This window comes from Ornithodoros turicata, chromosome 2 (assembly GCF_037126465.1).
Source record: "Ornithodoros turicata isolate Travis chromosome 2, ASM3712646v1, whole genome shotgun sequence".
NCBI classification, from domain to species: domain Eukaryota; kingdom Metazoa; phylum Arthropoda; class Arachnida; order Ixodida; family Argasidae; genus Ornithodoros; species Ornithodoros turicata.
Genome location: NC_088202.1, coordinates 32,500,277 through 32,525,491, shown reverse-complemented (window position 1 = coordinate 32,525,491; position 25,215 = coordinate 32,500,277). Strand labels below are relative to the sequence as shown.

General features: G+C 45.6%; 1 protein-coding gene across 3 annotated transcripts in view; it reads right to left on the bottom strand.

Annotated features, from left to right (window-relative positions):
- LOC135385276 (zinc finger protein 530-like) overlaps positions 1–20,382 on the bottom strand; it is a 79,202-nt gene extending 58,820 nt beyond the window's left edge. For 2 of the 3 annotated variants that reach the window (XM_064614488.1, XM_064614491.1), the window contains exons 1-3: positions 20,096–20,382; positions 18,655–18,730; positions 15,145–15,262 (exon numbers count right to left, since the gene is read on the bottom strand). Coding sequence is in view for 1 of the 3 variants with exons in the window: in XM_064614491.1 (XP_064470561.1) it covers positions 15,145–15,262; positions 18,655–18,686 (150 nt within the window). In the remaining 2 variants the exon portion in view is untranslated. The remainder of the gene's footprint in view (positions 1–15,144; positions 15,263–18,654; positions 18,731–20,095) is intronic. The other variant, XM_064614489.1, reaches the window with a different exon arrangement.
- Between the last annotated feature and the right edge of the window lie 4,833 nt (positions 20,383–25,215).

Sequence of the window (25,215 nt, the reverse complement as noted above, 5' to 3'; positions counted from 1 at the left end):
CGCTCTCGAACTACACATTCAATAACTCAACCGCGAGCTAGCTAACAAGGAACACTCAAAACTCGGAAAACCTAATTCCAACAACGACACTGATACCGGACCCACTAACACGACACACGCAGCAGCCGAACAAATCATTTCCAGCACCACAACCACAACTCTCCGCAACATCGCTGAGCCACCCGAGAAAACGCTGACGCAAGCACCGTAATAGATATATCACGCTCACTAACCAGCGACGAACTACAAGTCCTCTCTAGGGGGTTAACATTCTGCCCTACACTCAATTCTGTTAACGAATACGAAATCCACAAAGACATATCAGAGTTTGCGAGACGGCTACGCCTTAGAGAATTCTTCGCTCATACAACACAAGAAAACAACGACGACCTCCGACTACCATCAACCTGGACACCAAATCATGGCCGAGAACCCGCACTAGACCTGTACATTAAACAAGTAAGCAACGACATCCTTCGCGGTATTTCCCAAAGCTCGCGTGGTCACAACCTCACTAAAACACAACGTGACATCATCAATGCGCTAGCTGACAGAGATGATATCATTATCAAGCCCGCAGATAAGGGTGGGAGTATCGTCATCTGGCCCACAGATAAATATATCTCTGAAGCACATAGGCAACTCAACAATACGCAACACTACCTCAAACTGGACCATGACCCAACAAAGGAGTACACGGCGCTAATAACCCATACCATACAGGACCTACACGAACGAAAGCTCATCACACGTGAAGACCTCAGATATCTCACCCCATCAAACACAGACGCAGGTCGTTTCTATTTACTGCCCAAAATCGACAAGCTCTACGGCAACGAGCTCTATACGGCTGACATCCCCGGCAGGCCAATTGTATCTAATAACAACATACCAACAGAAAGACTCTCGAAATTCCTGGACCACTATTTAAACCATATTCCGACAACACTGCCATCGCATGTACAAGACACACCCCACCTCCTCAGAATAATCAGAGATATAAACAACACTCGTACATTTGGTAGGGACACAATACTAGCCACGCTGGATGTGACATCACTGTATACTAACATCCCACACAACGACGGAATCACAGCCCTCTGCAATACCCTTTCTACTACAAACACCAGAAAAGACACGGAAACCATACTCGCTCTAATGGACTTGGTTCTTAAACTGAACTACTTCGAGTTCAATGGTGAATACTACCTACAAGTACACGGTACAAGTATGGGCACACCTGTTGCACCCACATACGCAAATATCTTCATGGGGTTCCTAGAAAACAAAGTTCTCAGCGCCCTCTCATTAAAACCCACGGTGTACCTTCGATACATCGATGATATACTGATAATATGAGAACACAGGGAACATGAATTTCAAAAGTTCGTAGATCTACTGAACACCGCGCATAGCAACATAAAGTTCACATCACAACAGTCAACTCACTTAATTAACTTCCTCGACACCACGATATCACTAGACAACGGCAACCTCGTCACAACCCTGTACAAAAAGCCAACTGACAAACAACAATACCTTCACTTCAAGAGTCACCACCCGCGTCACTGTAAGGTTGGAATTCCTAATGGGCAGAGTGTAAGACTACGCAGAATTTGTTCAAACGACACAGATTACGCTGAGAAGCTTGACGAACTCTGCAGTACACTTGCCCAAAGGGACTATCCAGACTCCCTCCTAACTGAATTCCGTCGCAAGGCACTCACACTCGATCGAAACGAGGTTCTGGAAAACCGAAAAAATCCCGACGCGTGCCAAATAAGCTTCATCACAAGATATTCCAACGCACTTCCAAACATCAAAGCCATTCTACAGAAGCACGAGCCCCTCCTCCAAAGCAGTGACCGACTTAACAACATATTCACAAATCCCATACAGGTGACATACCGACGCGCAAGAAACCTGGCAGACTCCTTGGTCAATGCCAAAATCAGCAAAACGAGCGCCCCGTACACGGGAACACGACCCTGCAACCTCCCGCGCTGCAAAACATGCAAGCACGTCAACACGCTAACTCCATCAAAAGCACTGCGAGCAATTACACCCACCCCGTTAACCACGCATTCACATGCACAAGCTCCAATGTTATATACTGCATTGAATGCGGCGACTGCTCTATGCAATACATTGGTGAAACCGGCCAACAAATGAACAACCGCCTTACCGGACACAGAACCGACATGTCCAACAAACTCCCCAAAGCAGTCGCCGAACACTTTAACGTTCCTGGTCACAATTTTGACAACATTAAACTATATATTCTAGAAACCGGGTTTAGATCCACACGTGACAGACGTGATAGGGAGTCTTATCTCATATACAAGTTCAACGCTCTTCACCCGTCCGGTATCAACAAATCACAAGGCACCCTAGAAACACTTCACAAATAAAATATGCTTTTCCCATCTACCCCCATTATCATCTGTTATGTTCTGCATGGCCACTGCTTTCTGCTCTCTTTATTGCATGCCACAACTTTGTATTACAAATATAATTAAAAAAAAAAAAACTGCTCGTTCTGGAATTTTCCTCACGTAACCACTAACCTCCTTATCTTTCGCTATGCTAGCGAATTCTTGCCTGTTGTCCCGTTTCGTCCACGTGTTCGTGAACCTTCCATTTTTCTGCAACCGGTCTGTAGCCTAGATCACTACGTTCACATAATCCCCTCCACACTCTAACAAAGCAGCCATTCACTCCCGCCGTAAAAACCCATACGGACCTTTCTTCCCTCCGGGCTGTTGACCCACAATTTGCATGAACCTTTAAACACGTCACACCTAACCCTTTAAATACCATGCCAATGATGAGGACGGTGCCCAGAAGAAGAACAGTCTCTGTTCGAAATATCGGCGGCTTCTGTCCTGAGGCAACTCCCTTCCTACCTTCAGCAACTACATTTTAGCGACAATCCCCAAATCTGCACGTAGTGGCTAGAAGGCTAGCATGTGGCCCGCCAATTTGATCGAATGGAGTTCGGTCGAACGCTGGAGGATTGAAGACGTTTGATCGAACGCCACTTGGTCGAATCGAAAGACACTTGATGAACACATACGTTCAAGTTCATCTGATGAAAAGATCTCAAGCTTAATCCCGCCGTCTAGAGAGTACTTAGTTTATTTTGATAATTTAGCAGCAGCAAAAGCAAAATAGAAAATCATCAAATCAGCAAAAGATGTTGATAGAAAATCATCTGCAGTGTGAAAAATAAATAAATTGTTGTGCCTCTCCCGTGCGTGGAGGGAGCTCACTGCAAAACACAATTTTTCATTGGCTGCACAAAACTGAGATGAATAAGGAACCAATCATCTGATCAAAGTGGGTACATCATTCACAAATGCCAGTTTTGTATTTAAGCCTGTTTTGTATTTCTTGCTTCACTGCCAAAACCTAACCTCATCTAACGAGCGTATGTTTTGTACTTTTTGCTCCGACCAAGCAGCGACCTGCATGGTAACAGGAACGCGGGGACTTTTTTCCACCGAAAATATATAATCCAAAAGCAATTAATTACTCGACAAAAGGCCGATGTAGGTTTTCTTTTCTTTTTCGTTGTATGCATATGCTGGAATTTCTCTTCATGAGAGGTTCCCCAGAGGTTCTGGCTGATGCCTCATTGACATCAGCCCTTCTTGGAAGAGGCAATAACCCCAGCAGATCAAGGCAGTAACCCCGGCAGAACACACACTCTTCACCTAGAATAGCTAGGAAGCAGTGTACACTGAAAGACCCCACAGAAAATGAATCCTCTTGTGTGACGGTTTGTGCACAGCGTCTGTGTATTCGAGCGTTCTCCTAGATCCAAAAGGATAAACATGCTTTGTGTTTGAATTTGCACAAGGGCATAGAAGACACACAGTAGTTTACGGGTTGCAAGGGTCAAACTTACGTCATAGATGGTCTAAGTGTACAGTGCCAGCAAAGCCTTCTCAGAGTTGCAACATTGACCACCTTTGAGGTGGAAGAAAGTGTAGCGGTACAAAATATATCAAGACTTCCTCACATAAAGTGTAGCAGGTGGAATTAGTGACCCTGTACGCTGACAGATAATACATGCACTGCTATGAAAAGTGCTCTAGTAGGCAGTTGTCAATTGAAGTTCCTCGACAGTGTCAGGTTATTAGTTGAACCATCAGTGAACATCCTGACTTTTAGCTATATAGGAACAACAGTTGCTCGCCTGACTGGAATGTTCGAAGGCTTGGGCTTCGCACACTGGACTTCATTGTTACCTATACTGGCACTAACAACTGCAAGACGGCGAAACAGCAGCACAACACATTGAAGACATTTCGGTTGGTAAAAGTTAATCGCCGCTGGTTCCGCATGTATGCAAAGAATGCATAATTTTTCCAGGAATGCTTAGGAAACTCCAAAGATACACGCATCATGTCTTTCGTTGGACACGTTTCGTTGGACGCATATTAGTTGACCGGGGGATCGTGCTACAGCAGTTTGTCCTACGCGTAATGCACATGCTCGCCCACAATTTACTGTTGCAAGTCACCATTATGCATATACAGACAGAGCCCTGCGCAGGTTGACTTTTTCCATCCACACCCGACGCGCACCCGCATGAGCATATCCTCGCCCAGCCCGTGGCCCGCCGATTATTCCGAGGGTGAGATCTGGACCCGACTCGTGCACAATGTGGCAAGACCTGCAACCAACCCACAACCCGTGCTCTGCAGAAAACAAAATCCATACATGATCAAACCCGCAATCATTCACTTCAGCGTTCGTGCGATACAACACAGAACTCGTTACGGGCTCGCAGCCGCTTGCAATGGGGACAGAGATGCAATGTTTTACAGGTACCCTAGGAAACGGAAATTAACAGTACCCACTTTATGCAAACAGCAATATGTCCCAGATTGGTAAAGAATTGTATACATAGAAAAGTGCGGCTCAGAAAAAAGTAAAACAAAGCAAAAACTTCTGATGTATCCCCTATGCGTACAGACAGGTAACAGCGTTCGCTAACTGTAACGGTTGCTCTTGCTCATCAAAGTTAACGTTGACATTTGTCCTGTTGCAGCAGAAATTATACCGGACGTAACAAGCTGAAGCATATACGAGGCCATGAAAAGAGTGAAGGGGTGCGATAAGAGTGGCGCCTGTCATCACAGATGGAAGCACGGCTATGTTGTTTAGGTTTTAGCTTGTATGTAGCTTGTTGCGTGCTAGTTGCTGCTTGCTAGTTTTAGCTTGTATAGCTTGTAGGTTTTAGCACGGTTCATTGATACTCTCTCTAGTCACAAAACTCCGCCGGAGAACAATAGGTCAGGTTTGCCTAGGGCGAACCGCCGCCGTGCGGAGGCGAGCGCGCATCGCTACTTGGGGAGAACACGCCAGCAGATACGGCAAATGCCGCTTCTTCTGCCTGCATTTTGACCAGCGTAGACACTTCTTCCTGAAATCCACGTGCATCCTTAGACTGTGAATAGATTTCGGCTAATCTATGCATGCCGCAGATGTGTTGTGTCCCAGCGTGTCGCTCGGGATATGATAATTCTGGTGAAAAGGTATCGTTTTTCGCGTTGGCGATTGATGCCATCAAGCGAGAGAACTGGCAGCGTTCCATACCTCGGAAAGAAGACTCGCGTTTCAGCTTCGAGTCAAAGTGGACATGAGTGTGTGAGAAGCACTCTGACGCATCCTACATCGTCAGAGCGGACGAATTCCTCGTGACACGGGTAGCTCTGAGTGCTCCGCAAGCAAAGAGAAGGTCACCATGCCTTGCGATAGGTCAAAGCTGCATCCTGAGGCCGTGCCACGAATTTTTGACGGGTGTCCGCATACTTGAGCACCCCAAAGCCTAAAAGTCGCAGCGAAACCGTCCTCGAAAAGAAAACGGGCGAGTAGTGGTGGGACAAGCTCGGCGCCTCTCATCGATGTTGGAACAGGAGAACTCTGCGTTTCAAGACAGACAGCTAGGCGCATCAGAACAGAATGTGCGTTGCTATTCATAGAAACCCGTTGAAACTTGTCTGACACACATGACTGCAATGCAGCCACAAGAGGCCATAATGAGATGCATTCATGAATTTATCTTTTCTAGCCTGCAGTGAAACCTGCAACAATTTCTGTTGGATTGATTCACATGTGTAGCAAAGCTTGATCGAATAAAGAGGAAGCTGTGGGAGACACAAAAGAAGCAGTACACCCAGCAGAGAAAGTTGGCACAGATAGGTCCGTGCAACCTGCAAGATGTCACATGTACCTCATATGTATGTCACATGTCCGGGTTCTAGCGCTACTAAAAAAAAATTAAGCACTTCAGCTGTTTTCTGGATGTAGTGCGCACTGCATCTACAGTGCGCACTATATCCAGAAAACAGCTGAGTGCTTAATTTTTTTTTTTTGTGAGATGTCAGCTGCACTTCTTTTCCCGCAAAAAGAACAAGAAGCTTAACCTGCCTACTCCCAAATCGCGCTCTGCTGCAGGTGGCAGGAAAGATTTACCACTGACGGTGAACAGTGCAAATAAGTCTGGCCATCAAAGGCCGTAAGACATTTGGTCATTCCATGAGTACCCTGGAACATTGTTTTTGCTGATTATCATAATTGATTATGTAAAGCCCAGTTACTCACGGCCATTGATGTTCTGTGATATAAAGTCCTCATTGCCAGTGCCACTGACTGTGATCACTGTTGTTCGCGATTCATAAAATTTATAATATCATAAAATGTAGTTAATCCATGGTGTGGGAACCACGTTGCAATAGCAGTGTTGTGGAGTTCTGCTATACCTAAAATAGTAAATCTGCAATAAATGGTGACTGGGTGCATTGCTGTAGCGCAGGTGGAGTCTTCATTTATTTTCATACATCAAACTGTGATCGAAACACGTACAGTAAAGCGTGTCGATGAGATAACTGCCTAAATGCAGCGTTCTTAAGTGACAAATCACGTACCGAATCGTTAACGCTATAAGCGCCGCTGCAAATTTGAGGTCAGTCCCATTTGGACGTCGGTATGTGAAAGCAATTGCTCGCTGGAAGTCCTCGTGCGTCCGCAGCTGATTATACTGCTCAGAGAGCTATATACCGCTGTACAAGCGTACACGTGCAAAATAAAACAAAATTCAACTACGCAGAACAACGTTATTTGGTATGTTGTGCCCAAAACCACCCAAATGGCCAGCTCAGCCCAGGCACGAACATACGGGTACGATGCGCCAGATGCAACCGTCACCCGCTGCTGCTTATGCGCGCGCCGCCACGCATCAGCTCCGGTCCCTAGGCAACTTTCCGGCGGAGTTTCGTGACCAGAGATAGTATCAAAGGACCGTGGTTTTAGCTTGTTGTACATGGTAACTGCGAAACTTTCATTTACCTATTCTTAAGTGTTTTTTTTTTCCTCCTTGTTCGCACGCGATCTGCCCTGGTGCAAAAATGCTGCCTGCAACCGACCAGCTCCGCAGGGTAAAGCGGGATTACTGCGGGTCGTCCAGGACTACCTATAGAACCCTTTTCTTTTTTCAATCATGGTCATGGAAGGTTTCTCTTCTCAGCACAAGGTCTTGACCAAAGACAGGGTGCCGAAGCCGGGCATGCTGAATAAGGATGACTACCATATCTCTCAGTGTTGTGGCCTCTACTGTATCACAAGCATAATTGCAATGGCGCTGGTGACACAGTACAGGGCGGCGTTGGTATCTAAAGGCACACAGCCATGGACCTACAGGAGGAGGTCGAAGTCCTGCAACGTATCCTATGCAAAGGGCCATGACAACGGTGAATGTTCAGGCTTCCTGAAATGAACGACAAAGTGGGTTTGCACAGCTGCATTACTCAGTGTTTCCACTCCGGGTATAGTTTAGTATGGGATGGTTCATAAAATGAGCTATGAAGGGAAAACTGGTGCCTTTTCTGTAAGACTTGTGTTGCAAACAAACTGGCTTTACAAATCTCTCATCTTTCGTTAGCTCACTTTACGAAAAATCCCCTTTGTAGGTGGCACTGTCTCTAAATGGAATGTATTCTGTACTCACTGTTCGTGAATATAACCGCTGATTCAATTATTGCTGCGAATATCATGATGATCTTCGACACAAGAGCTGTGTGCATTACGCTGTTCGAGGAGGCCCAATAATTGACCGATTTCATAAAATAAACTGGTTCTGGTGGCGTCAAGAAGTTACCACTAGATTTCCGTTGAGCTCTCGCCCATCAAAGTGAAATCAACTGTGCTATCGCTCTTCGCTTACAGACACCAACGACATAACCTCGGGCCATCCTTCAACATGGATAACTTTCCGCAACGAGAAGCAGCTGAAGTGTGGAGTCAGCAGCACACAACGTATGCACAAAACAGTCGAAAGGAGATAAACACACAACACGACAGCTCAAAGTCTTTAGTGTTCTGGGAATGTGGAGTTCACCTCTGTGTCATAACCTTTCCGTAAAGAACGCTGTGTAAAGGAGAGCCACGCGACGTGGCCTCTTGTATCTCCTTCTCGGCCTCTACGTGGGCTGTCGCGGCAGACGATCTGAGCACTAGAAAAAGGCTGACTGGGCGAAGTACAACTCACGAAACCAAATTTACTTCAGTTAAATATGAGCAGAAATATTTTTTTTTAAAGATGGCAGACCAATGTGCCGGAGGAAAGCCGTTAATCCAAAATTTCCCTGTACTGTCAATTTCTGTTTGTAAATAGGCAATTTCAGATATTGCCCTTGCGCTCCGCACAGGGGCCCTCCGTCGCCCAAGTCACGCGCATCGCGCAATGCCTCGTGGGAAATAGTTTACATTCGTGCTCGTCTGCCTGTTGCTCGAAGGTGCGGGAGGTGAAGGCGAGAGAAAACTGAAACCGTTTGTGCTCTTCTTCTTCTCTCTGACTCATGAAAACTAAATCCCAAGGTGCAGCGGGGCTTTCCCAACAGGGCGGTCTCTGGTGGGCCATCCATGCAATTTCTGAAATCGTCTATTTAAAGCTCCAATGTCACAAAATCACCTTCTCTTGCCTTTCTACCTTCATCTTTAACTTTTTATGCTTTAACCTTCATCAAAACTTTCATCTTGAGCCATATGCTTCTAATTTGTATAAATACTCGTGAGACGTTCGCATACAGCTTTCCGTCGAGAGATAACAAGAAATCAGTCTTTAAAAATGGACATGAATCTCTGTTATGAGGCAGTGTCACATGTCATGTGAAAAATCTGTTTTTATTGAACCAGTATTCCTGACAACGCACGAGCTATTAGAATCTTTACGGGAATCTGTAAATAACCGTTTATGTCTGCACCGTTGTAGAGGAGGTGGAGTTCCTCTACATGAGCCCCGACCGGCGATGATGGTATGCCACGGAGAGGCGATGACGGTGGCCTATCTCCATGGCCGCGCCGGTGGAACTGAGGCGGGTGCTCCAGGCGCGTGGCCATCTTCGACGTTGTCCACGGCCCGCTACACCGTCTTTATTTTGTCTTTTCCGCTACCAAAAGCGAAATTCATAATACAGTAAACTCTCGTTAATTCGAACTCGAGGGGGCCGCGATATCTGTTCGAATTAAGCGGAGTTCGAACTAACGGGAGCCGCGCCCATGAAAGGATGCCTGGGCGTGGGGAGCGCGTTAAAGCTTCTTGGGACGCGCCCGCGGTGCATTCACGCCACTGGTTTCACTCTTTTGATGCACTGGAATGTCTTTACGGTAGTTCACATCGTTACTGCCGCGAAACTATGCCCATATTCGAGAAAATCGAGAGATCGCGATGTACACATATCGCGAGTACACACATTTAGAGAAAGTACAGGACTCGCACATACTTTCAACATGCCACTCATGCTTGGAAGTAGTCCGTAATGCGAGCTTGCACCCGTTTCTTGGAGCGCGATTCCGTGAGCATAGCTTGCAGTTTATGCACAAGTTCAAGCGCAGCGTCCGCATTCTCCTCACAACAAAAATACCGCGCTGTAGCGTCCAGCGCCGATGCCACATCGGACGCACATGGCATAGGCACTGGTTCGTGGCACGTATCGTCGGCATCTTTGTCGCTGAGATCCGCACAGTCGTCTGGTTGAATTCGGCTGGAGCACACAGCGTCGATGATGTCCGCGTCAGTCAGGGGCCCAGACGTCTCCACGCCGTCGTCTACGTTGACGTAGCTTTGAAATGTGACGCCGTCGGGTAAAACAGTGGCATCGTAATTAAAAAGATGATCGTCGTCCTCGGAAGAGGGTAGTTGTGGGTCTGCGGAGCCCTCGGCAACCAACGGTTCGGCAAAACCACATTTGCGAAAACAGTTTGCGATGGTTTGAGACTTCACGCAATTCCAAACAGTTGCGAGGATGTGAATTGCACCAAGAAGGTCGACGCTGTATGCTTTATCGTTGTCTAAGCACAAAAGGATCCGTTCCAAGAGGTGCCTTCTGTACAGAGTCTTCAGGTTCTTGATTATTCCCAAATCCATGGGCTGCAAGACAGACGTGGTATTCTTCGGCAGAAATGCCAGGCGAATCGCTTTTAGTCCCCGGACCTCACAGTGGGCAGTGCAGTGGTCTACAAACAGGAGAATCTTTCTCCCTTGTGAAGCAAATTTCCTGTCGTGCATGCGAACCCAGTCTGCGAAGATTTCTGCTGTCATCCAAGCTTTTGTGTTGGCTTTATAGTCTACGGGATATGTCCTGATGCCCTTAAAGCAGCGGGGCTTGCCTGCTTTGCCGATCACAAGCAAACGGCACCGTTCTGTGCCAGTTGCGTTTGCGCATACCATGACGGTGATTCTCTCCTTGCTCCTCTTCCCTCCGGCACAGCTGTCGTCCTTGTAGGTTATGGTCTTGTTTGGTAGCAGCTTGTAGTACAGGGCGGTCTCGTCAGCATTAAACACATCGTCCAGTGAATACGATGCCAGGAGTTCGCGGAGTTTTCCGGACAACCATTGCTCACACGTGGCGTCGTCGACGTCAGCCCTTTCACCACAAACACTCCTGAAGGTGAGCCCATGGCTTGCCTTGAAGCGTGTAAGCCACCCTTTCGACGCTGTGAAGTCCTCGATGCCCATTTGGCTTGCAAAATCTCGCGCTTTTGCAGCAATGATGGGGCCGCTCAACTGTAGGTTCTGGCTCCGCACGTGCTTGATCCAAGTGATCACTGCGTCCTCAACGTCGGGATGAGCTGACGTCCGAAGTCGCTTTCTTGAAGGCTCCAGGTTTTCTTTCTCGTGCGCACTGAAGATGGCATCTTTGTTCTTGATGTAGGCCGACAGTGTGCTCTTCTTTATGCCGTACTTCTTTGCAATCTCAGTTTTCGAGTCCTGACCATGTTCCACATCCCGCAGTATCTGCACCTTCGTCTCAAGGTCTTTTGCCACATAGTTGCCTCTTCTCGCCATGGTTCCAGTCGGCAAAACGAGCTGTGGCAAGTTGCTAAGCGATGTTGATCGTCGCAAGGTCACGAGAGCAAATGACTCCGCGCAAACAATCCTCCACCCTCCGTAGTCTCAACAGGAGGAGGGGGAGAAGAGAAAAAAGAGAGGCGCGGAGGGGGAGGGCGCAAGCTTTCGCGTGCGCATTTTCCGTCGCAAGGAGGTCAGCGCGTTCACGGAGCACAAGAAACCAGGAAAGAAAGGACACGTGCGCTGCGCGGAAGGTCATTAACCAGAAAGAAACGGAGGGCCGCGGCCCGTTTTGGTCGGAGCTGCGGCCACCACCGGTTCGAATTATCCAATGTCTATGCTAGTCTGTTCGAATTACCGAGAGTTTCTCCCCATTGAAATACACATGGTTTGGACGGGACCAGGACGAGAGTTCGAATTATCCGGCGGTTCGAATTAAGCGATTTCGAATTAACGAGATTCTACTGTATAACATGCAGGCTCCTTTTTAGTTTTCTTCATGAATGGAGACGTCCTGGACCAAAAGGCTGCTACCTGTGATCACTTTCGAAAGCCCCCGTATTATCAACCTTTGCCATCAGTTAATCCCTTTGAAGGTACCAAGTGAGCCTCCTACAATGGGCTTCTGATCCCTTCCGGCTCACACTGCGAGAAGGAAGGATAGGGGTTTGGAATATGGGGGCTTCCTTACACGGAGTGGTACTTCTCCCTTCTAAACAGCAGCATGGCGTATCCACACAGGGGGAAGACAGGACCATTTCACATGGCTCTACTGACTTCTGTATTTTGCCCTTAATCTCAAGAACGGGTGATCGGATTTCAATGAGCATGGTATCAAAATACTCTGGAAAGAATTCTGCATCCGAGTTTCATTACGGATTTTTCATTTTTCTTCTTAGTTTTTAACAAGAGGGCTTCAAATTTGGATTCAATTTTTGCCTTGCTTCCGCAACGCCTAGAAAAATGTCAAGAGCAAAAATCTGTAATGAAGCTCAAATATAGCATTGGACAAGCTATTGTACAAAACAAACCGGGTGAAAAATCAGTCGAATATTAACAGAGATTAAGGACCAAACGTGTTCCATAGAAAATACATAGGGCCTCTTGAGCTGGTATCCTCTATTAATGCAATAAATTACCAAACTTTAGAACTGTTCGTCTTAGGGCCAGGACACGAATTAGAAAGTTGTAGAGCGGGTTAAGAATTTACCAATCGCAAATGTTTCCTACAGCGTACATCTTGCGTAGAGTTTTTTTTTGCTAAACCAGAACTGAACGGAAACCTTCATTTTCTGTTTCGTTGTGGGGCAAAAGCAGAAAAGGTGAAGTCAGTTTTGTTTTACTGATCTTAAGATGGACTACGACGATGGACCCAAAGAGAATGACATCACCACCCGGACTTGACCTTCTGGAATATTCCCGTATCTGACTCACTGATGACCACCTTGTGGCGCGCTTTTACCGATTATGACGTCACGTACCAAACTTATTTAAGCAATGTGCAAACCATGGGCCTCTTCTGTCCTGACGAAGACAGTGGCACTGTTGAAACGTCGACCCTTTCCCATTTAACTTTTAATATCTCCCTACTGAATAAACTAGTGCTCCTAACTTCCCTAAAATCTGTTGTCCGCATCTTTTTCCCTCCACAACTGTAAAACTTTGTGGCCGTTTGATTTTTTATTTTCCTTAACCTATGCTTAGTGCTTATGGTTAGTGGCTTGAACACTGTATTTGAAAAACTACTAGCAGCTAGACTCACAAAATTCCTTGAGGATAATAAGCTAATTACCAGCTCACAGCATGGCTTTCGCGGGATGAGATCTACAGCGACAGCAGTTCTTTCTGCGGCACAGGTTATTAACAACTCTTTAAATTAGTGAAATTTGCCTTGGTCTTTTATTAGATCTCGGGAAAGCGTTTAACACAGTAAATCACAACATTTTATTTAAAAATTGTGGCATTACGGTGTGACAGGTCACTCTCAAATTTTTTACCAGTTACTTAGCCAACAGAACACAAGTAGTCAATATAAATGACTCGCTTTCGTCTTCCTTATCAATTGATACAGGGGTGCCTCAAGGATCTGCTCTGGGGCCCATTTTCTTTTTACTTTATATAAACGATCTTCCGGCAGCAGTAACCGCAAAAAGTATTTTGTATGCCGATGATACTGCATTATTCTTTACAGACACAAGCATTGAAAACATACAGGTAAAATTAATGAGGATATTCCTCAATCAATAAAATGGTTGAATGCAAATGCTCTCATGCCGAATCTCACAAAAACAAAATATATGGTGTTTCGCTCACATCGTAGATTTCTTAACTTAAACAATTTTTCAGTGCACATAACACACTGAAATTGAGCGTGTTGATAGTATAAAATATCTCGGTATTATCTTTGACACTTTTTTGCACTGGAGGCCCCACATCAGGTATATATGTACTAGAGTATCACAGGCATGTGGTGTTTTGCTCAGAGTAAGGAACATGCTTCCAACACCAGCTGTGAGATCACTGTAATTTTCTCTAGTAGAATGTCATCTGATATACTGCGTAGAATCATGGGGGCACACTTACAAATCTTATCTGTTGCCCTTAGTACTACAAAAACGTATCGTCCATACAATCTCAAATTCTCATCCTATGCAGTCAAGCTTCGTGTTGTTTAAAACTCTAAAAATTTTACCATTCCAACGACTGTGCTTTGAAGGATGTGTTTTGCTTATTTGTAAGTGTACCCTCAATGAGGGAATTGTTGCTGAATTGCAATTCTCTGCTGTAACTCGTATGAGTAGATCTGCATTATCCCATCATTTCAATGTTCAACAGTTTAATAATGCATACGGTAGACGGTTATTTGCTCACCAATCAAGTGGAACTCTCTACCAGTGCCTGTAGTGACATAAGCAAACTTTCAACTGGCTGTTAGGAGATACCCATTTCACATAGCTAACCTGAACTGGATTAACTAGGAGGATTGCGTAACATGTGGGATTATATAAATGTTGCCCTTCCCTTGTAGTCATTTGCAGATTTGCTGTATGTGTATGCGCTATATGTTCTTTTTGCAGAAAGGCTAAAAATGTCAGTGTCACCGTGCGTTATAGCCACTTATAGATTTGTTGTATGGGTACGTGCTGTTTATGATATGCAAAATCGTATTTCGAGTGTTGTGGAAAGACTAAAAAATGTGTTGTTTTTTGCTGCCAGAGGTTGCTGTATAAAACATGTAGGATTCATATGTTTTTAGGGTCGTACTAGCTTACGCTATGATCCGTATGGTATGTTACAGTATTCAATCTGTATATGTTGGCAAACGAAAAAAAATAAAATATATGTATGGAGTTCAGAGCCTCCCACAGCCCTGGTCCACTTCAAATGTGACCACATACACAGGGCAATCCAAAACCGGTCCACAGAGAATATCATAGATGGCACCCGGGCTGACATCACAGCCGGAAGCAGTCCGAACGGTTATGAACACAATAACGGTAGTGAACGGTTATAAATCATTATTGTCTTACTCCAGGGCCGAACCATTATCTTCCAACCAGTACGAAGAACGTTTCAGTTCGACGCCCTGGTCCCATCAGTTCTGAAACATGTCTAACATAAGGCAAGTACGGGCTACACTAAGGTAGCGCCCCACTATGCTCACCTCTGTTCACATCTAAAACACCCACAACAGCTTTCGAAGTATATGAAAGGCTTTCATTTTGTAATGTGTGTTATAGCGTACACACCAATGTGCAATAAATTACAATCAAACTCGTACTGACCTTTTTCTTGTGTTTGCATCGCCCTGCGACTGAGAGCCAGAGGCCGGAAGTTGCATCGCCCACTGGTTTCTTTGGATGCACGTGCCCACAATGGCTTTGCTTTAAAGAATGGCGTGACCTATAGAGAAAAATCGTGTCAGTCACCTGTGGTATATCTGGCGAGAAGTATGGAACCTTTGCAAGGAACAGTTCTCATTAATGTTAATAATGGTAAATACCGTATTTTCTCGCATCTAAGATGACACCCAAGTTCAGGGAACATGAATTTGAAAAAAAAAAAAAAAAAGGAAACAAAGATTGAGAGGCAGCATATCACAGTTGGAAATGACGCACAATACCATTTATTCATCACTGCTTTCTTCGTCGCTATCTGCCGACAGCTCATTGTCCTCCATTCCATGGAAAGCATTAGACAAGCCATACTTTTTAAAAGTGCACACGACAACGTCCTCAGACACATTGCACCAAGCATACAAAATCCACTGCACTGACGCAATTCTTTCTCTCTTCTGTTGCTTCAGTCAACTTCTCACATTTGCTTCCAATACTTGAAACCGTCTTGCGGCCACTAAATTATAGCCACATTCAGTCGGGAAAGCAACAACTTTGTGTTCAAGCGCAGCAGAGTGACGACACCATGATAGTGAACGAATTCCGCTGGCGCTGACAAACACAACACATGGTATCAGTTGCGCCACGCTATTGGCCCGATCCCTCCTCTTCCCTGACCTTGTTGTGTCACAGATATTCGAATCTAAGATGACCCCACTGACTTTGGAACACAGGGTTTTTGGAAGAACAGTGATCACTGAACAAAATACAATAAGCCACTCTTTAAACAATGCAGCATTTTATACGGGACTTCCAGATGGATCATGTTCGAAGCACACGAATACACAATGCACTTGTGAGCGCTCAGTCAACTAGCTGTCATAGTTTCTGCTTCAGCACCCCTTCGGTCACCACCAACGACGTTTTTCATGGATGTCTTGACAGCTTTTCTGTGACAAACAGTAAAGCTAAGTAAACTAAATTTGATTACATAGTGCTCATTGAAACTCAAACTTTCATCTGAGAACAATGTTCTTTTGGCATTTTTGTGCAACTTTAGCTGGCTTTAGTATAACCGGCATGCTCATCTAGCCCTACTATTAATTTTATCTAGTAAGTCTGACATTTAACGCACCCTGGGCACGGTTCCAGCTGCAAGCCACTTCAAAGGCACATGACCTGAAGTTATTCAAAGGTAACTCAATTACATTTAATAAGCAAATGTAACAGAGTTACGTTTTTCTTCCATTTCTTGAGCTTTTTGCCACAGAGGACCCCTTGAAGAATTAATTTAAGGCGAAAATGAAAAAAACTAAGGAACACAACAGCAGCAACACCCATGAAACGACAAAGATCAAAGTACAGAACGCAGTTTCCAGATGACACAGCTAGTGGCAGACGTAATATACGTAGAAAGGCATATTAATAGAACTGCTAAAAATAAACGGGTGGGAAAAGGACAGCACACATGCAGAGCACATTTTCAACACAGTTTTCCCATTTGTAGATTATACCTGACAGTTCCTCGCGTGGTTAGCAGGTCAAAATCCTTTAGTTATCACTAATGAGCCATGAGAAAGAAGTCAATTTTGCTTGCGCACAGCCAATTCTGCAGGACCTCCATTAAAGGGGCACTAAAATGCAAAAACAAGGTCACTTCGAATTACATTACACACTATGTCAATTTGGCACTTGTTACCATATTTCAAAACTTTGATTCCATCAAGGAGTTACAACAAATTATACTGGACACATTCTTGCTTTGACGCTAAGCAGTGAACGTCGTTTCAGTTCATACGACTGTGTTTCAAATCCATGTTGTGCATGCCACGCCATGAAGCAGTCCTTGCGAAAAACATAATGCGCGTTGCAAAGCGAACCGGCGTGAAGATGAATGCTGTCAGTGGAACATTCACGAGAGCTGTTGCGAGCTACAATTAGTGAGTCTGCATTGAAAAATGCAGCAGTGGGTATCATGCCGCCCAGATACGGGACACAATGATCGGACCCGTTCCAAATCCACACGCCCACGATAGCTATGCGCGCGCTTCTCATGCTGTCTCACTGGATGCCACCAATCTTTGCCTGCTGGGGGTCCCATTTGTTGCAGCCAAGGACAGCTCTGTTTTCACTGCGCTTTTCTTCTAAACGGTAGCTAGCACTGTGTGAAGCAACTTTTCTTGCATTATATTAAAGGAGCACAGAGGGCCATCCAAAAAAATTTCAGATTAAGACATCTGATGAAAGTGTCTGTGTCATTATACCGAATAGCGCGAAGGATTTTGACGTGTGCAATTTGTTTCCCAGAAAAAAAACTCGCATAAACATAGCTCCGCGCCTTCACCCTTAACCTGCCACTCCAGCTATAACGAGGATGAGGAGGTATGATGGCACGTCACTGATGACGGCATAAGGAGACTCGTTCTGGTTTGCCGGTCAGTGGGGGTCAGCGCCTTGTCCCTTTGCTGCCATAAACCTGTTTTGCCAGTTTTCCCGGAGCATTGGGGATAGAAGGAGCAGCCAAAGCATTACAGAGCAAGGAGAAAGGCTTTATCAGAACCCCGAAAAGCCGAGTAGCAGACGACAGCGGAGTAGCAGACAACATTTCTCTAGGCCAATCAGCGAGCGTTCTCCATATAGCGTCAGCGCGAGGTTCCAGGCAGATCACAGGCTGGTACTGCCCTTCACCACCGTTGCGCACGGTCGCTTTTTGCGGCGTATTTTAAATTCAATTTCTGCAATAATTATGACTGTGGTGTAAATTACTTCGCATGGTGCCTCTTACTGGCAAATTTAACAGTTTTATAGGAAGAAAACTCTGTGTTAAAAATGACTTCTGTGCTACTTTAACTGAAACATGGACTTTCATTTGAGAGCAAGTTGTTTATACCTTTTAGTGCCCCTTTAAGATATTTGAACATTCCCGAAACATTTTCCGAAAGAATGATGAGACTAGGTGCGTGGATATGTCGACATGCATCGGTTAGCACACGGAACACTACTACAAAATGAGACATACGACTGGCCTCATGGCCACTGCTAAACCAAAGAGTAAACTGACAGTAATTTGGGTCTCCACATCACAAGAGAACCGTAATCACGACATACACTACAGCACTGAGTCGGTGTAATAAATTAAATTGAACCGACTGAGTGGAGGCTGATCATCAAGGGAGTGATGCACTGTACTTTAGCATTAGACGTGGGACCCTAATGAAAGCTATCCAGATTTCAGAATTACAAATGTAGCACTAACAGTAGCTGCAAAGCAGACAGAAAACAGCAAAGTCCCCTTTCGTGTGCCTCAACAGTTAGCTAAACCTGGTTCCAGAAAGTGCAAGACTGACAAGCAGTGTGATCAAATGCTTGGAAATTCCTCCTTGTAGCCAACTTTATGTAATATGTTCAAGAATGCTAGATTTCATTGCAAAGAACCTTGCGTGGAAACACTTGACTCACAATCTCTTGAGTAGAGGGTCCTTGGGGCACATCAACCATGGTCCTGGACTGGCACCAATTTGATGTCCATTGACATCTGATGAAAGTCAGCATTTGAAGGGAATGGATTTATGCAGATTAATTTCTCGAAATGTGGTTTGCTCGTTACAACAGAAACGATACAGAGTGTGGAGTGTTGTGGACCAACTTGCCCCCCGAATTCATAGATGTGACTTGATCTAGACTTGATTTGGAGTTCGCTTGGAAGAGTGTCAATGCACTTAAGAAACCCTGCTCGGGTTGAATCGTTCTTACACAGCAAGCAGGACTTGACACGTGTGGTGAAAGTTTCAAGTCTGTGCTCAAGCTACGAACCCTACTTGCATAGCTCTCCAGTCAACCGGCTTCGGGATGCCACATGACACCCAGAATCTTGTCTTAGCTTTATGTGAGCTGATGTATCATCAATTTGTTTACAGGGCCTTTGCACAAGTGTTCGTGCAGACGACAGGGGTAACATATATTACGAGTCCTGATGCTAAGAAACTTCGTGTGTTCACACCACAAGGCAAATTCGAAGTGGAAAACTGTACGATAATCTCGCTGCCAGGCGCAGTTAAAGTAAGCAGGCTGCAACTTGATGAGGTAAACCAGCAGGAGGGATCATGAAACATGCTAACCGCTTTGACCGAAGACTGGTCTTGCTGCAGACTTGCATGAGTCAAGACGTGGCTTCAAGTTAAGTCACATCTACGGATTTGGGGGTTAGTCTCATTGTAAAAGTGTGCAACATCAAAGTGCAACTGACATGCCACGACACTATGGAGATGACCGTCATATTAGAGGGCATCAAGGTCAGTGCAAGTGTGAATGCAGTCAACGCAATGGCCTGAGGCAACGTGATCATGGAGGCTCATATCATCATCACCATTTATTAACGCAGCAGGACCCGTGCAAAGGTAGCCGCCACTTCTGCTATGGGCACGGGTAACACACTAACGTCGACAATGAAACGTACGGTAGCCATCAAATCGCGCGGTATTGCAAAATGCAGCCACACGGAGGGAAATTCGTATGTCGTTCGGCTCCAATTTGTGAAGTACAAGCCAACATGAATACTACACAAAAACTCCGCACATATACTGATAAGTAATAGGCTCAGAAGCTGCCCATGAACATTGTTGTTCGTCACACAGGTGCCCGCGATGATGCAAACGTTTCGTTGAAAGCGAAGTTAACGTTCCACTGTGCAGGCACCTAACTAATAGGCTGAAAAATAAATGCACAGCAACATCATGTTTTCAGAAGTGAAGCACAGTAGCTTGCTAGACGCATTCCATGTGGATATTCTTGAAAAACGCGTCACTGGATGGAGTACAGCGTGTATATGAAAGTGCGTGTCCGTGCAATGCTTCTCAATTACATCATAAAAGAGGTACGTAAAATGACAAAAAACACTCACCGGACGAATCTTCACAAACACATAGCAAGACATTACGCAGAGAAGAGTATGTATTCACACGCGAGTTTTGCAAACTTTGTTTATATGAACAGCATGATCCGCATAACACGAAATAACCGGATTTCTCAGCTGGCTAGGCTTTTTATGAACAGCATGGATTGTCTTGGATTCTGCTTCGATGGATGGATGGATTGTAGTGGCACCCCTGGCGGGCCTCTTTGTAACGAGGGTCCAGCATTCGAATGCGGACATGCCTAAAAAATAATACCAATTCTAATAAATTTACGTCGACGAAACGTCTGTTCTATTGGCACCAGTGTTGCCAAATTTGGGGAAAAGTCAGGCGTTAAATTTAGCGGATTTCAGGGCCTGTCTAGCGACAAAAATTTGTATTTTGCATTAGCGGATTTTTTGGTGTCTTTCTAGTATGTTTGGGTGTAACCTATTTGAAACCGTTAAAAATAAACGCTCAAGAATAATTGCGTAAGTATCCATCGTTAAAAATAAAACGCCCAGGATATACGCTTAAAGGGACAGTCCGGGAAAACCGGAAGTTGATTTTTTCCAACTGTCACGGAAGCTTACATGCTGGGTGGAAAGTTTCAGCTCACAAAACGGCGTGGTTTTCGAGATATCGAATAACAAAGACTCATCTGAAGACATCCGGTTTCGTTCTTCTCCCTCGCATACTCCTTGCCCCAAGGATCTTTAGAAAAAATCTTCCCGGAAACAACACCGCAAGCGATGTTGCCCCGACGACCGTTTTACGGGCCGCGCATTCCAAGACACGGCCCACCCGGGGGCGGACCGCGTTATCAAGGGGCCCTTCTCGAAATATGAAGGACCGGCTCCCTTTCGCCGCCCTCCACCGCGATAGATCGAAAGATCAATACGCGGATTTGAAGGGAGACCAGAGCATGCCCCAAGGATCTTTAGAAAAAATCTTCCCGGAAACAACACCGCAAGCGATGCTGCCCCGACGACCGTTTTACGGGCCGCGCATTCCAAGACACGACCCACCCGGGGGCGGACCGCGTTATCAAGGGGCCCTTCTCGAAATATGAAGGACCGGCTCCCTTTCGCCTCCCTCCACCGCGAAAGATCGAAAGATCAATACGCGGATTTCAAGGGAGACCAGAGCCCCAAGGATCCTCTATGTACGTCGGCCGTCTCGTGAGTATGACGTCCTCAATGGACAAAGTGGAGCGGAGGACTGCGCCGTTGCTGGGAATGCAGAGAGGTGTTTTTGTCTATGAGTGTACTGAACAGAAGGCTACGTCGTGATACATTGACGCTACTCTGCATTTTAGTCTACATAACGCGTGATTGCTACTCAAAAGCATCATAATGGACAAATGCTAGCACGCAACAATCAACTATCGCGCAAACAGGCATGCGCAAGTCACGTGCGGCATTGCTCTTATGCACGTCACGCGAGAGCTCGCTGCGGCCTTTACTCGGGACCACGGTGTAAGAAGAGAGAGGTGTCCGAACGGCCGATACTCGGAAGGAGCAGCCGATGTCGAAGATGTGTTCGTTGTTCGGGGAGGCGCCGCGAGGGGCAGGACCCGTCTTGTGGGCCTTCTTTTCTTCCTACGTCTATGGTGATGGCTGCGTCCGCAACTGCAGGTGGAACCTTTGACGCCAAAAAATGGTCGGAAACCAACACCGTGCTCGGGACCAACTGCGGCATAGAAAAATGTCGATTATAAATCGTGCGATACGATTTCTTCTGAAATATTTTGCACAGTTGTTGTGAGGAGTATTAGAAATCATAAGGCGGTGTTTCCCAGACCTATGTTTTCGACCGGACTGTCACTTTAAGAATCCACCATTAAAAATAAGCCGCGTAACTATCCCCCACCTTTAACAATAAATTCTAAAAAATCTACGGTTAATAATATATCGTTAAAAATGAACTGTTCAGAATCCACCCGATTTCATTGGTCGCCGTAGTCAAGTGGTATAGCAGCAAACGGGGGTGTCGTTTCCCACTCTGAAAAATAGATCTCAACTTTCATTCGTTGTGGCTTGGCCGAACCCGGATGAGGGCCGGGTCCCATTGGTCCAATAGCTTTTATCGAGCAACAGCAGCAGAGCAGCAGCGGCGTGGCAGCAGCAACTCGGCGACATGCGCGGGGGGTCCCCGAAATCCACCATTGAGAATAAACGTTGAAGAATAAAACATTCAAGAATAATCCGCTTAAAAAATACACGGTTAAAAATATATCTCCTAAAATAAACCGCTTACTATGTCCGCTTAGAGATCACCGTTTAATAATCCACCATTAAAAATAAACTGTTTCAAAATCCCCTCATCATCTAGCACGGAGCCGGACTGATCATGTTATGTTAGGTTAGGTTGGTTTCCGTTAGTTTGGGATAGTTTAGGCTAGTTTGGTCCTGTGAGGTTAGGTTAAGCACCTTGCTTGCAGTTCACCTTGATTTGGGCCATACCACATGACTCCAGCAACTGTAGGGTGGATTTGGGGGATTCTGAAACGATTTATTTTTAACGATGTATTCTTAACCATGGATTCCTTAGCGTTTATATTTAAACGGGAATATTTCGGCGATTATTTTTGTGCGTTTATTTTTAAGCGTATATTCTGAGAGATATATTTTTAACAGTGGGCACTTACGCGTTTATTTTTGAGAGATTATTTTTAATGGTTGTTAACAATACGAGACTTTATGTGTAAAACTGCGCGTTTTACTGCCAGATTAGTGGATAAAAATAACTACCGTGATCGATCCAAAACGTCGTGCAGAAACAACAACCGCATTGTTTACAAACGGTTTGGCCGCCTTGGCCGCCGATCACGGGAGGCTCAAAATGCCGGCAGCTAGCGTCGGGTCACGTGTCCTTCTCTTTATCCTCCTCCTCTAGCGCTGAGTCACGTGACCTCCACTGCTCTTCTCCTCCTCTTGTTTTTCTTTTCGCGCGAACGTCGGATGCAGAATGCCTGCAAATGGTTATCTTCCGCGTCTAACACCAGCTCCGGTGGCGCAGCGGTAACGCGTGCGCTTGGAGACTGGGAGGTCCGCGGTTCGAATCCGCGGGCCGGCTGTGCCGTCTGGGGTTTTTCCTGGGTTTCCCTCAGATGTGTAATAGGCGTATGCCGGCACAGTTCCCCTGAAGTGCGTCCCATGGACGCAGCTATCCTCCCCCCGAGCGGATTCCGCTCGGTCTTCCACTTCACCCTTTCCTCTCCTCCTCTCCACCACCTTTCCCTTCCCGAGAAACATGCCGCCTAATCAGGCAGGCAACCCTCTCGGGTTCCTCCCAACGACACTCCTCTTCCTCCTCCGCGTCTAACATATCTGCTCGAGCCATGGATGAAGATGAAAAGGCGATATTACAGTGGCTAGAAGGAGAAGTATGGCGCGCTAGGAGAAGTGTGCGGGAAGCAGACGACTTGTCAGCTCAACGTGTGTCGTTTCGAGCATTTGTTTGTTCAATTTGTGTCTCTTTGGGCGCTTTTGTGTGTCACTTAGCGAAGTCTGGGTATCCAGTGTTCACGACAGGGTCTATGCCACCGAGAGGACGAACATGAGGTGTTCCTGTTCCGACCACCGAAGTAAACTATCCGCAAAGAAGAGTGCGCGTAACGTAAAGTGCGAGGAGAAAGGACTGACAATTGACTGCGTTGTGTGTGAACGACACTTCGAGGAAGAATATACCGCGAGGACTCTTCGGCACATCATTGGCGACGAAAACGTTGAAATTCCGAGGGACAGGTGCGAACGAACGATGCCGTTCCAGCCCTGTTTCCGGACGCGCAGAAGTATTTCACGAAGAAAGTGCGCCCATCAAAAGAAACCTGGATTCTGGTGCGCAGGTGCACAACCTCAACCCGTTGTGCATCTCAGCAGTGATGGAAACGATTTTGCAATCTCTGTCAACGTACGGCGCATGAAAGAATGGTCGATGACATGACGCATCAGAAAAAATGAAATTGAACTCCGTGTCCAAAATTCTTTCTTTTTTTTTTCCTGCATACAGTCTTAGTTTGGACTGGTTACAAAACGGACAAATTGTCGTATAAAAGCTGTATACAGTGTGCTTAATACAGAATTTGATAAGGGGTGGTTAGAAAGTGGTTAAGAATTCCTATTTAGAAAATGTATACAGTGCGCTCAATAAACCCTGTACGCACCTTTATTCAGGTTTCTGTCTGCTAGATTGGGAGCGAATAGTAATAATAATAATTGGGTGTTTACGTCGCGAGACAACTGAGATCATGAGCGACGCCACAGCGGTCGGTCTGTGGATTGCTTTTGCCCACCTGTGGGTTCTTTAACGTGCGATGAAAGCTCATCACACGGCACCCGCGGAGGACGGCGTGTCTAAGCAACTTGTACCCTGCCACCAAGTTGCTGGCGTCCTCGGCTGGGTTCGAACCCGCGATCTCAGGATCAGAGGGAGCGAATAGGCTGGATAGGTCATGGTTATAAGAGCTGCAAACTAGAAAATCATTTTGATAAGCCGCACAGATCCAAGAAAGTGAGTTCACCAGTTACTTCGACAAGGGATGCCTTATATACATGGACTGGCCAAGCTCATTTCCGTGCTGGAAGAAGCAATTACGTTATATTTTCCACTCAGCAGCGCAGTATCTTTGACTTTATGCAAGTTCTTGACCACTCTAAGGCTTGAACAAATTGGCTGTGACGTGCACTGCAATGAACTGACTGGACGTGTTCTTCAGTTCTTTCAGTCACACGACTGCATTCTCTTACAAAGTTTCTTTTTTTCTTTGTCTCTCAAATTTTCTTGAACAAGGAGAATGTGACAAAAAGAGAGCGCGGAACCATTTGAAAATACGGTTGAACAGAAACATATCTCCTTGAGTCTAAGGATCAAAGAGATGTTTCCGTTCAATCGTATATGTATACACCAGCTCGCTTGTCACCTCTACTTATGTTCAACGAAAATACGCTATTTTTGCTTGAAAATACGCCATTTGAAAATATTTTCTATGACGTCTCGGTAATATAAAATATAAAAGTGTTCAGTACTGTACGATCATGGCTCTATTTTTTTTTTCTTTTTGAAAGCGTATTTTTTTCTTTCTTGTTTAAAAATTGCGCGTGCTCGTGTTCTCTTGTTATTGCTG